General features: G+C 34.5%; 1 protein-coding gene across 1 annotated transcript; it reads right to left on the bottom strand.

Annotated features, from left to right (window-relative positions):
* Positions 1 to 818: 818 nt before the first annotated feature.
* LOC103045628 (cytochrome P450 2B4) lies at positions 819 to 10,702 on the bottom strand. The gene is made up of 9 exons (XM_049462738.1): positions 10,482 to 10,702; positions 8,237 to 8,396; positions 7,922 to 8,074; positions 6,700 to 6,860; positions 6,438 to 6,611; positions 4,998 to 5,139; positions 4,378 to 4,562; positions 3,156 to 3,297; positions 819 to 1,115 (listed from the first exon to the last, which is right to left on the bottom strand). The coding sequence occupies exons 1-9, from the start codon at positions 10,674 to 10,676 to the stop codon at positions 925 to 927; spliced, it is 1,503 nt and encodes a 500-aa protein (XP_049318695.1). The 5' UTR covers positions 10,677 to 10,702; the 3' UTR covers positions 819 to 924.
* Between the last annotated feature and the right edge of the window lie 3,603 nt (positions 10,703 to 14,305).

Below are 14,305 nucleotides of genomic sequence, written 5' to 3'. Positions count from 1 at the left end.
CACTGGACTAAATAACACACAAATATATAAAGATATGTTTATATATATAGTATATGTATGAATTTGTAAGTAAGCCTTGTTTTAAAAAAAAAATATATATATTTTTTTAATTAATAAGAGGTGAAAAGATACTGCTCTTATTTTTGCTTTTGGGGGTCTGTATCATAAATCACACACTAATGTGGTAAACCAATACCACCAGGTGTTGGCTGTATATAGTTTGATTTTATGACAATTTTAGAATACAGAAAGAATGTACATTCAGTAAGCAAATACACTTAATACTATGTAATATATCGTAATAATATCACCAACACTTTTGAATATCATAACAAATACTATACCCTGAAAGATTCTCATTTCCCATTATATTTCTACTAGAGACAGATTATATCTGTTCAGTATCATTTATTTTACTTTAATCCTGGATATATGGAGACATTTGGAGTGCATTATTATCATCATTATTATTGTCCAGAATCATGACATTTTGTGTAACTGAATTCTGTTAAAAATCTGATAAAATTCTTGTATTTTATCAGTATTATAACATTAAGTATTTTATATCTCATTTAAGGGAGTGCCATATCATATCATATGCAATAATAAAAAATAAAAAAAAATGTTGCAGTAATGTATTCCAATGTATACCAAGAGTATCGTTATCATAAAAATTCCATTAAATATCGTAATATTTTAAGGCCATATTGCCCACTCCGAATATATGGTAGAAATAATTTTACAGCAGTCAGGATGAAAATGCAATTTTTAAAAGGTGTACACTGATCCTGTAGTAATAGAAAGTGACCAGAAAAACATTGTATTTAAATCTGTTTATGCACATTTAAAACTCGATACATTTAACCTTGCTCTTATTTAAGTATCATCCACTGATGGTGTCAAGGTTGAACATGGTGGGGGGATTCAGTGGGGGGTATCCCTGCTATGGCAAATTGTATTATAGGGGAAGGGAGAGCGGACTATGCTCAAAATGCCATTCATGTTTGGACGAGGTTCTCCTTTAGGCCATGAGAACTTCAGCCTCTGGATCAGAGAGGTGAAGAAGATGAAGAGCTCAGCTTTTGCCAGAGTCTCCCCAACACACATCCTTGGACCTGCAATAAACACAAACACACACACAACAGTGATGAATGTGAACCTACCTAATCACACAAAAAAAGGAAACATGTATCTCTAAAATGGCAACTTAAGGAGAAGACAAAAAATCTTTTTAAAATTCATTAAAAATCTGTGTAAAATTCTATTGGTTTATTTATCATAAACTTTGGAAATAATGTAAAAGACAGCAGCTGTGTTCAAGTGATACAGTATACTTAAAAATGAATGATACTGGAGATGCATGTTTTATTTGGACAGCAATTATATAGAAATGTATGTAAATGCTTTGGAACTCCTGTCCAGAGAAAACAATGTGTTCTGATAACAATTTAGCTTTATAAACCTAAAAAGAAAAACAAATATTAATTCTAGCTTATGCTAAAGGCTGGATTCTTATTTAAGGAACTTTCACCAAATCTACACCATACTGCCAAAAGAATCTGCTCGGCAAACGCATTGCGTTTGATGATGTAAAATTTGGATGCAGCAGCTCAGCTATGGAAACCCTTTCCATGAAGTTCTCTTTGCTCTGCTGTTCTTTAGCTAATCTAAAGCTACGTAAAGTTTTGGAGGTCTGTAAACATTGAAAACATTATTATACATTGACAGAAGCCGTTGCTGTCAGACCCAGATGCTTCCACTCTATTATAATATCACTGACAGTTGGCTGTGGTATATTTAATATTGATGAAATTTCAAGTCTGAACTTGTTGCACAGGTGCTGCATCCTATCACGGTACTGCACTGGAATTCACTGAGCTCCTGATAGCGACCCATACTTTCACTACTGTTTGTATAAGCAGTCTGCATGACTAGGCACTTTTAGTCACTAGGTTTTATATACCTGTGGTCATGAAAGTAATTGGAACACCTGAATTAAATTATTTGGAAGGGTGAGTAAATACTTTCAGCAATATAGAGTATCTTACAGAATTTTTCTTATTATGTGATACTCTGCAAAGGCTATACCAAAAGCTTTATTTATTATGTTTCTTTTGGAAAAGTCAGCCTCACATTTGCTTCCAGAATTGAATAGTATTTAGCCCAGGAGATTCATCTATCTAGATGTGCAATGTTTCTTGTGCCACTAGCTACCAACAGCCTAATACTACCACCCTCATGCTGAACATTTGTCAAAAGGGATCTTTTTATCAGCTGCTGCTCCTGTGGCTTTGCTGACTGTAGCCATACAGTTCATTTTCACTTTATCAATCCACAACACCTATTTACAGCTCTGAAAAAAATAAGACACCACTTCAGTGCTATTTATAGGTATATGTTTGAGTAAAATGAACATTGTTGTTTTATTCTATAAACTACGGACAACATTTCTCCCAAAATCCAAATAAAAATATTCTCATTTAGATCAACAAAAATAACAAAAGCTGCAGAGCTCAAATAATGCAAATAAATCCAGTTCATATACATGAATTTTTAAGAGTCCAGAAATCAATATTTGGTCGAATAATCCTGGTTTTATCACAGTTTTCATGCATCTTGGCATGTTCTCCTCCACGAGTCTTACACACTGCTTTTGGATAACTTTATGCCACTCCTAGTGCAAAAATTCAAGCAGTTCATCTTGGTTGGATGGATTGTGATCATCCATCTTCCTCTTGATTATATTCCAGAGCGTTTCAATTTGATGAAATCAAAGAAACTTTTCAGAACTGTAGATGTTTCTCTCTAACCTGCTTCTGTACAGATCATATTTGTGTAAGAAATGTGTTATGTTTCCTCCACACATTATCATTATCATTATTATTATCAACTAAACCTTCCCACAGGTCAATTCTGTCATAAGAAGGGGTGGCATAAAGTAGCAAGTGATTATATCGGAGATTTTTAGATATTTAAATCTTAGATAATCTGTTCAGATCTGCAGAATTTATCTCTCCATGGAATTATAATCAACTAAAAAATTCCAATTTCTTAATTACCGAACTTAATCTAGGTCGGTTAGTGTGTGTCCAGTGTTGAAGGTCTGAATTATTTTGCAGTGTGATGCCCATTATCTGTAAATGCTGTAGACTCACCCAGGGAATATGGCAGAAAATATTCACTTTTGCAGGACTGCCCTTTCTCATCCAGAAAGTTCTCTGGGTTGAACGTGTCCGGGTGCTTCCAGTGCTTCCTGTCAGCCAAGAAGATCGCCAAGTTGGGCATGATCTTTGTTCCCTGAGGTGAGACACAAAAACACAGCAACACAAACCAACCAATCAATATCAAGCACGATTCTCAGAGGTAATACAAATGTCAGAATAGAGATTTTTTTTAATATTTCAATCATAGTAAGAAGAGGAAAATACCAATAGAATAAATATCTTACATAGAATTAAAAGTATTTAATACATACATACATAAATTCTCTATACTGGCTCTAGCCACATGCTCTTATTCCCTTTTTGCCTTTTTAGTTTGATTTGTTCTTGACATCTGTAATTAGAACAGGGTTTTTTTTAAATTGCATGTGAGTACATAAATAAAGCCTAAAAACTTAGATCTGAAAATTTATATATTTATATATAACAAGGTTGGACAGGACATAAAAATTGAAAATGCTTCCTAAGAGTACACTAAAACCTGATCACTTACTAGAACCTGGTGAAAAACATTGCTTTTTAATTAAGAAATGGTATTATGTGGTATTGGAAACTGAAAAATATAATTTATCCCAAATGCAACAGCCTGTGAAGATTTTTCACAAGTGTTTACAAGTAACAAACTTCAATTCAATCAAAGAGTTTATTGTCATGTGCACAGTAAGAAAACACATTTTTTTGTATAATGAAATTATTTCTTTGCTCCACGCCAACTAGGATTTTAGATGATATGTTACTTTACAAGATGTGACATTTACCGCTTTATTTTTCCTTTCTTCTACTACTTTTTTATTTCATATTTTTCTGTAATTAGCTGACTACTGTATATTCATTTTGTTTCTGGACAACTCAATTTCATTGTTTGGGGATATTCTACAGATTTCAATGCTTAATGGGTGGATCTTCCTACAAGCACTTAGAGTGAATTTGTATATATAGGGCCTTCAGATGAAAAATGTAAAAAATAAGATAAATGTGGGACATTTTTGTATTGGGTTAATTGAAGACTGGTTAACCCTAATCTAACCTAAGAATTTAGCTTGTGTTAACTCAACTGACCATTTACTGACTTTAATGTATTAATTTGGGGAACACCCACGCTAAATATAATTCACTCTATTTATTCATTTATCATTTTATCTACTTCCTCCATTACCTTGGGGAAGTGGTACTCTCCGAGCTTTGTCGGCTGGGTGGTCTCATGTATAGCCATGGGGATAATGTCAGCACAGCGCTGGATTTCATGGATGGTGGCTTGAGTGTACGGGAGCTTTGCACGATCATCCATGCAGGGAGAGCGGTCAAAACCCAGCACCCGAACTATCTCCTCATGACAGCGCTCTGAGACGTGGTAAACCAAACACAAAAAAACAGATATAATCAGATTTGCTTTCATCTACATTCTGTTTCAGGTTATGCGCATCTATCTTCTTTCCATTCTTACAATATGTAAACAACAAATAAATAATAAAGAAGAAGTGCATATTATTGCTGTCCTATAAAAAAGCAAGTATCTCCAAAAGTATTTTTTTTTAGGTCATTTTGAAGTATTTTCAAAAATGTGTTAAATACGTGCACAGTGTAAAGGACAGTTGTGTGTTCAAATTATGTAGTAAACTAACAATCGACAAAAATGGAGACGATATTCCAAATGTAATTCAAATCAGATTAAATATTAAATAGAACTGAGCAGCATGATAATAAGAATACTGTCGGGACTCTTTCATTCCTACAAACAAATAGAAATATTCTCTAAAATCAGATCTGTTTCTGTACCTTGCACATCAGGGTGGTCCATCATGTAAATGAGACCCCATTTCAGAGTGGATGCTGTCGTGTCTGTTCCAGCGAGGAAAAGATCAGAAGTGGACATGATCATGTTCTCCTCGTTAAACGTGGAGTCTTCATTTGACTGTTGCTGCTCAGATAAGGAAGACAATCAAAGAGTAAAACAACAGCTCCCAAAATACTATAATAAATATAAATATTAAAATATATAGGTATGTTTCTTTTGCTTCTGTTTAGCAAACTACCTTATTATTATTTTAAAATAAAATAGATATATCAGACAACTTGTTAGTTACTAGTTTTAATGTGAGTTTTTAGCCATTTGGCTCCACCTCCATTCATAAATGACTTACTCGCTGGCTCCCTCTAGCGGTTTGCAGTCATTTCCTGATATAACAGGTGAAATAGGATATGGGTAGCATCTCAATAACCTGGCCCTGCATGGGGTGACCAACTTTGGGCTACAAACGAAAACAAACTGAACAGTGGAACTATTTTATCTACTGGTGTAATTTAGGAGCAACTCTATTTTTACTAAGTTTGCACTGTTTTGCATGTAGTTAGCAAATAAAAGTCAAATAACCTAGGGGGTTAAACGTTTAAACAACATGAAGATATTTCTACCTGCTTACATACATTTTTGATAGATTTTTTTATAGTGAAAATAAATAAAGATTGGGGACATATACTGTATTTGCCTATTTGGTGACTGTCCAGGTTTACTGCCAATGATAGCATAAACATGCTTGTGCAATCTCTCTAAGAATTGGGACAACCCTTCAATCAACTATATATATATAGTTCCACAACCTATTCCTTAATCAAGTCTATTTCTTAATTTCTCTATGATGTGGAGCTGAAATATGCTTTTATTAGCTTTTTTTTTTTATTTCTCTGTTCCACCTTAAATGCTACAGCCTCTGAAATCTGTTGCCCATTTAAGGTGGAACGGGAAAGTTAGCTAGCTACCTACAGAAACAAACTACTAGCGTGTTTTATGTTTGTTACGAAGAAAAAATGCCCTAAAAAACATGGAAACATTAAACTATAGTAATATAATGGTTATCTGAATTTTTAACAAGGAAAATATGGAAATTTGTGGGTTTCTTTGGACGCTTGTGCCTGTGCAATATTGCCAGTGATTCTCACAGCCCTCTGTTTGGAATGTGCCTCTGAAAAATCTCAGTTTGTAGGGTCATGTAGCCCTAACAATTTTCCCTTCCCCTCCAGTTTAACAAGAATGGACACACCGTCCCCCTAGGCGTGCACATGCAAAACAAAGGGGTTAAGGCTAAGTGGTAGGGCCAAGAGGTGAAATGGAATTGGGCCTTAGTATACCATATACATGCCATGTTAGCCTACCCCTCTCACAAGCGTCTCTCAAATTAAAAATTAAAAACAAATTTCTCCTGTTATTTAACCCCATACCTTACTCATCTCCACGAGGTAGGCATCAATGAAGTCCCGGGGGTTTTCTGGGTCCAGAGTCTTCCTGTGTTCCTCCACAGCTTCACGGATAAACTCTTTTAAGGACTTGACATTCTGCCAGACTTTCTGGTGTGGCCCTGGAAAGTGCCTTATGAAGGGAACCACATAGACCATCTGCAAAAAAAGTAGCCAGTGTTCCAAGTATGAAAACAATTTTTTAAAGGTTAAAAAACTTAATATGAGGCACATGGCTGGTTCTTACCCGTGTCGCAGGTGCTCCAGAAAGCTGAATGTTCTCATTTATGATTTCCAACAGCTTAGAGAAGCGCTTGTCATCATACTCAAAGCGATCCCCAAAGACGATGGCGCAGATGATGTTGGAGACTGCGTTCATAATCTTGTGGATGGGACAAAAAGACTTCCCTTCAGAAACAAAAAGTCATGAGAACAGACATAAGAAATATGAAACATGAAAATGACCTCTATATACTGGTCTTTTCTGAGTAGCATATATATATATATATATATATATATATATATATATATATATATATATATATATATATATATATATATATATATATATATATGTGTGTGTGTGTGTGTGTTTTTAATCAGCAATTGTGGTTAATAAAATCCAGCCTTGTTCAGTGATTGATTACAATACTCTATTGAAGGCCCTTATTTTTATGTGCGTCTGGCTTCTTATGAAAATGGCATATCTGTTCTTCTTCTTGAAGAACTTGCCAATCACACTTTAAGAAGGGAGCGCATGTTTGAAGATCACTTTGATTTATTTGCAAAACATTATGAATACCTAATAGTAAGGTTTATGCTACCAAGACCAGTGTTGATGGAATTATGCAACATTTTAGAACGAGCACCACAAAGCCATACCCGACAGTCAAATCCAGCACCCCGACATGTACGGGTATTTTTCATCTTGGGCATTTTGCCACTGGGACAATTGAGCGGAGTTTAAGGACGAATTTACAAAAAGTCTTAAGAAGATATTGGTGAGTGAGACCCAATGTGTGCAATAACCTGTCATCTAGAGGTGGGAAAAAATCAATATCAATAGATATATTGTTTCATTTTTGTTTAACAAAACGTGGCGTCAATTAATAAATCATATGTAGCCTCATAATTTGAATTACTAAATGTATTACTCCATGTGGTGGTGATAAATCTGCGGTGGCAAACATTAGTTGTCATGTTCTGTAAAACTTACACCAATAATACATCATTCCTGGTATTTACTTATTTATGAGTATTTTATTCTCTTGAGAAACAGATGGCGTGAAGTATGCAGAATATCACAAAATCACAGTAATTTGATATCATTGTGTCTTCTGATTATTATTTTAAACTACACTTTGTAAATTATCATTTATTGAAACAACAACTACTAACAATGAAATTATTTGCTATTATCAATGAAATTTCTAACTGGCTAGAAGCTTCATTTTGTGCTCATCAGCTACCTTCATGTGTGAGCAGCTCTCTGATAAGGTATTGCGCTTCCTCAGCCACACGTTCCTCCACGTTTCTCTTTCCCAGTCCAAAGTTGCGTAGAGTGTGCAGAGCAAACCGGCGCTGCTGTTTCCAGGAAATTCCATATGGGGCCATTATTATACCTGAGAGAGATGAAGAGATATAGTGAGACATATATGATGAGAAGGGGTGGCAGAAATGTCAGGAAAGGGAAGGGGGTTGTTAGTCTATTGGAATATATTTGAATATCTGGTCCTGTATATACAACTAAAAAAAGGTAACTAAGTTTGTTATACGTTACTGACCATAACCATTGGTGACAAAGTCTAATATTGGCACAGGTGACCTCCCAGCAAATGCACCTCCATTCTGAACGAACGTTTCCTTCACCATTGGCAGGCTATTTACCACGATTACTGGCTTATTGGCCAGGTACAGGCAGGATAAGTCACCATATTTCGCCATCTGTTGAGAAAATGAAACATTTAATTTAGCTTTAACTTTCACCAGCACTTGCAGAGAACATTGGATTCATTCATCACACACTTCTAAAAACATTACTTATAGGCTGGTGGTGCCAAACATTAAGAACAATTATTAAACCACTAAAAAAAGGCATTTAGTTCATCCTACCACATTTGGAGCTGTGGCACCTGCAAACATAATACCTCATCCAACTCAGTTTATCGCCAGATTTACATGTGTTAGAAAAGTAATAACACTAAAGTATGAGGTCTCCACACTGCTCTAAATACCACTTTGTATGTTGGAGAAGCATTACAAAAAAAAGACATGTAAGCTGTGTTTCAGTTTGATCAACAATACATATTGATTTACTCAAAAACAGTTGCAGCAGAAACTGATTAAATATGTTTCCTTGTTAACTTCCAATAGCACTGACTTTTGATAATAGATGGCTAAGCTCATGCCGGGATTTAAACTAGTGTCTGTGGTAAAATTTTATTTCTTACAGTGCAGAGCTGTTATTAGAGGAAAACCATTCTGAGTAAATGTATCTTCTTTCTTGGGCATAAATAAAGTATTTGGATTTATAGCTATAGATTGGTGTATCTGTCTAACTGTATTCTTATGAAGAGACACAAGAGATCATGTAATCGACTCCTGTAAACACCACAATACTACATGGTCAGGAGTCTGAGAACAGGAAGGTTCAAATAGAGACCTCTAGAGGGCGCTCCCGAGCGAGTCCAAAATTAATGAGTTTACAGTATATGGAGCAAAATCATTGCTTAAAATGTTTGCTAGATATTAAACTGATATATGTACTCATTTTCTCAACACAGAACAATATCAAAGGTTTCAGTACCAAACACATGAGTTATAAAGCTTTTAAACTCCAGTTTAAAACTGCTTTGGCTGTATCTCCAACAACAGCTCACCAACCAGTCAGCTCTGAGTAGCAGTTATGCTAATGCCTTTACTGCCCTAAACCTGCTTGCTGGGAAAAAAAATGGAAATATACAAATAAGTTTTCCTTGTTTTTTTAAGTACAATACTTTCTAAAATTACAGTAATATCCTGAAGAAGTGGTTTGATTTTATTTTTAAGTAGAGGTTTTAGCTGATAATCTCCATTCACCCCTATTTAATGATCATTCAATCACAGTCTAGCTCTAGCTGTTTACACTCATTTTCTGATAGAGCAGCAGAGATATATAGGCTCTCATAAACAAGCTTTGCTTCCACCATAAGATGGCAACAAAGAGTAAACAATTTAATGGGGCAGAACAGACTAAACATCTTACACTTATAAATGTTTATTTAGACTATTCATTTGAAGCTCCATTTTCTAATGTTTTTAAAGCTTAGCTTAAGCCGTTCAGCTTATTACTGATTTTACTTAAAAACACTCTGCAGTCAGTTTATAATTTGATATATTTTCAGTGAAATAATCTAAATTAAAGCAGCAGTACCTAAATTGAAACTAAACCTCAAGATTTTGACTCCACACTTAGCTCAAATTAGAAAAAATATAAATAAAATGGGAGGTTTAATTTGGGAGGGGTAGTGGGTGATTTCCAAAGCTCTGTTTATTTCCATTGCTACAGACTAGCAGTAAGCTGTTTGACTTTTTTCCTAAAAAAAGAAGACCTCTTAAAAATATAATTTTTTAAAAATGTATACATATTTGTTTTGTTTTTATAATATAGATTTGTTCTTTTTTGTCATTTTTGCTGGTTTAATTAAGCAACCATGGTGCTGCTAATGGCACTAATAGAAGAGCTACTGCAAACATGGAGATTTTAGAACAGTAAATTCAGCCTTTATCTGCTGGTTCATACATTGTTAAACCAAAGAAACACATAATTAGAACTGAAGAGAGCTGGCAAAATAAAAGAGAGCATCCTCACTAAAATCAACAGGTTCCTTCACTCTAATAGGAGACTGCACCACAATACATGTTTTAAAAAGCACACTTACAACGTATAAATTACGGAATGCATGTTTTTAAAGCAGATTAAAGTGTTAACAACAACTACAGAGCAAGTATTAATATAAGCAAGTAAGTAAAAAGTAATACACAACTGACCGATCTGACAAAGGCCATAGCATCCTTCTTGAGTTGAGGCAGGTTTCCCACAAAGGGCAGTGGTTTTGGTCCAGGGGGGTTACGTCTCCTGGAGGAGTTCAACCTGAAGATCTCCAGCAGAAACAGAGAAAGAACACCAGCCAGCAGGGCCAAGCCTACAGACATCCAGTCCAGATATCTCAGTATAGACTCCATTTTCCAGTTTCAGAACACTACAACTGTACAAAGCTTTATACTCTACAACCAGGAGGCGAAAGAAAAAGAGCATGACACGTCACAAGCCTGAAGTTCAAAGGAAAATAATACAAAAGTTTGCAATGTATCCTGTTCAGGTTTTGGAACATACAGTCTCGAAACAATCCCTGGAACAGCCTAGTGAAAGTTATCTGCTGAGCAGGTCAGCCTGTGCTCATGTCCTGTTCTGGTCATAGTTGATACAAACTGCACTCATTCTCTTCTTTAGTAACAGTCATTATGAAATGCTGTACATCTACTGTGTGTGCACCTAGAAGGCCTAAATAGTATAATTTTGCATTGTGAGTGTGAGTTTGTGAGGATGAGAGAGAGAGAGTTAACTTCCTCTAATCATATATCTATGCTAATGAAAATTGAATTTTAAACATGTACTTCTTTACTAACATATAACAATATCATAAACCTAATACCTATAGGAGACTGAGCAAGCTTTAAAGTCTGGAAAAATAGAAATTTCATTGAAATAAATCAGCTGTAGTAATGAATAATGAAGCAGTCGAAATAGCTCTTATGAATAGACAGTGACAGCTTCAGAAAACAGATCATGAAGATAACACAGAATACTGTAACTGTATATTTATCCAAGAATCTTTTATATGACATCATACCTGAATCATAATATTATTTTATAATAACATCTTATATCAGAATAAATAATCTACATTCTTGCTAAATTAAATCAGTGTAAATGAATCAGGGTCTTCCTTTAGTACATCATAACCTGAACAAATGTAAACAAAACCTGTAAACCAGAATTAGACCCTCACTTTACGACATCATAAAATTTTTAATTGAAATGGAACCATGCTTTATGACATATTACCCCTGTTCTTCACATAACCCTGAATAAGAATTGACTCCAGAAGCTGAAAGAACAGGGGAGTGATGAGCCGGGAAGGCAACATGCAGAAACAGGGCAAAAGATACAAATAAAAAAAGCTTGATTAAAGATAAAAGGAACTACATGAATTTGATTAGATGGCAATACAGTGGAAATACATGGAGATAAGAATAAGGGAGGAGGATTTACGCATTTTGCAGAAAATCCTTGACCAGCTTGAGAACAAAAGGTTGCTCAAGAGTGCAAACCAGAGCAGGAAAATAATATGAATGGGATAAAAACTATTAATATGTTGCGATCTTGGTCCTATTTTTACTGGATTTTATGAAGATAGATAAATATTCCTATGATTGTTTTGCATCTTCTCTTAAAAATAAAGACACAAAAGGTTCTTTAGGTAATGCCGTAGCAAAACCACTTATGGTTCCTATGGGAGCACCTGTATTTTTAAGAATGCACACCTAGTAATTTAAGTAATTTCAGTAATTACAAAATTTAAAACAATTAAATACAAAAATATCATCTATTAACTAAACCTAACCTTACTTGTAGTATGTACACATCATAAAGTGTATGTGTATATAGAATACTGTACACAGGTTTTAGGCGCCTGTGAAAATTAGAACAGAAAAGCTCCATGTTTGTTTAAGTCTTTTTTTTGTGCATCTTTCTTACCTATACTGTTAAATATTTCGATACATTTTACAGTATCTATGTCTGGAAAAAAATATTGATTTCCACACCCTTAAACTGGATCCTACTACTTACTGTTACCTCTGGTGTACCTGCCTAGCTCAAATTATTGGTCACGTAGCTTGCAACTTTAAGGTAGCACAAGCCACGATACTATGTTAAAATAGATGTAATCTTACTTTCTTAAATACACTTTCTGCATTCAGTAAATCACTCACGTTATATTGTTTGAATGTAACATTCCACCTTAACTGCTGTTCATTTATTATTCCGCCTTAAATGCTTCTAGTTTATCAGTCCACCTTAAATGCTGCTAATTCATCTTTCCACCTAAATGCTGCTAGGTTATCAGTCCACCTTAAATGCTGCTAATTTTCAGGCTGAATATGTGTTTTTAGGCGCTTTGAACTAAAGGTCTTCAGCTTTTAAGGTGGAACAGATCATTCAAATAAAAATCCAGATTTAATTTTATGTGGACTGTTTGTAATTATTGCACAACTTAAGCAGAAATGTATAACATTCATCTACATCTACTACAGGCTCAGTGTACCATATGCACATTTTTAAGGTGGAAAGGAATTTTGCAGGGAAAGCGTAAACAGTAAGCTAAAAACTTCATGGTGGCTTCATTAAGTGAGGGAAATGTTTTTCATGTATGAGAAGTAATTCTACAGTAAACTCAAATAGTCATGCAGTGATCAATACATAAAAGAAATCATTCATATTTTTATAGAATATTAATTTATTTATTTAGCACAGGAAAACTGCTAACAGATTTAGATTTTTGAGTGGTCTGTGGTAAATGTAACAAGTACAGACCTAATTTGTTTATAGTATCAACCACTAGCATTGTGTGTGTGTTTGTGTGGGACTGAGTCGTGGTATTTGCCACATTAGCTGCTGTAATGGATTCATATTTTACGTACTGCAGACATTACATTAATTGGGCTGAACTGGCTTTCCAAAAAAACTGAAACCCAGCCCCCAATTATCCTTGTATAATTCACACCCTGACCAAGAGTCTCAAGCACTTATATTACATTAAATACATGAACTTCACACAAATGGGGTTGATTTTGCATCAGTGTTCATCAATACATTTCAAAGCTCTACTAATAGGAGTCTAGGATTATGTATTAGCTCAAAACTGCTCTCACAACCACTTTCTTTGAAATGAGAAAGTTTTGATATGAGAAAGTTTTTTTTATTTATGTCCTTACTTAATTGATGTTTCTCAACTGTTATTTAAGAATCTGTAGAAAATATACAAGGGAAGAAAAAATGTGAACAATTAAGTATTAAAAATCTATGATTGTGCTTGGCAAATCTACTACATAACATTGTGGTGACAGTTCTATACTAAAACCATAGACTTTTAAAAAGATAACAATAGAGATAACCGGTGAGGTATATACATTTTGTATTGCCTCAGAAATTAAGAGTTGAATGATGCAGAACATAAGTGGAGTAGACATTGGTCGGTTATGTATAAAAGTTCTACTTTGTCATCTTAGGTCCATAATTACCTTGTTTAATTTAGTTTATGAAGGTGTAAATTGCTTATTATGATGTGTTTTTTTTTTTCTTTTTTTTATTATGTATTGATTAATTATTATGTGGTCATCATGTTTATTAGTAACCTTTATTGTACACAAATATGATAATCTGATAACCCTGGAGACCTTGAGCCTAGGAGGAAATTAGGATTTTTTTTTCATCCAGTGACACAAACTACTACTGTAAAACAATGTTAGAATGGCTCCATCTCCTGGCTTTTTCAGTTACTGCACAGGAGCATGTATATATTCATTTAACCCTTGTGTGGTGTTCCGGTCTGTGGGACCCTTTTTTATTTTTCATCAAATGATACTAAAAAATATTTTTTCTAACTCAAACTCATTGGCTTTGGCTCATTTTTTGTGAAAAACATATATCAAAACACATTTTCGATAAACACACACTGTACACCCCCCTCCCAACCATTTATATTACATACAGTATGTTTGGCCAAGGGCTAATAAACATTGCTTTATTT

Source organism: Astyanax mexicanus, chromosome 13 (assembly GCF_023375975.1).
Source record: "Astyanax mexicanus isolate ESR-SI-001 chromosome 13, AstMex3_surface, whole genome shotgun sequence".
In the NCBI taxonomy this organism is placed as follows: domain Eukaryota; kingdom Metazoa; phylum Chordata; class Actinopteri; order Characiformes; family Acestrorhamphidae; genus Astyanax; species Astyanax mexicanus.
This window is presented reverse-complemented; position numbering and strand designations above follow the sequence as displayed.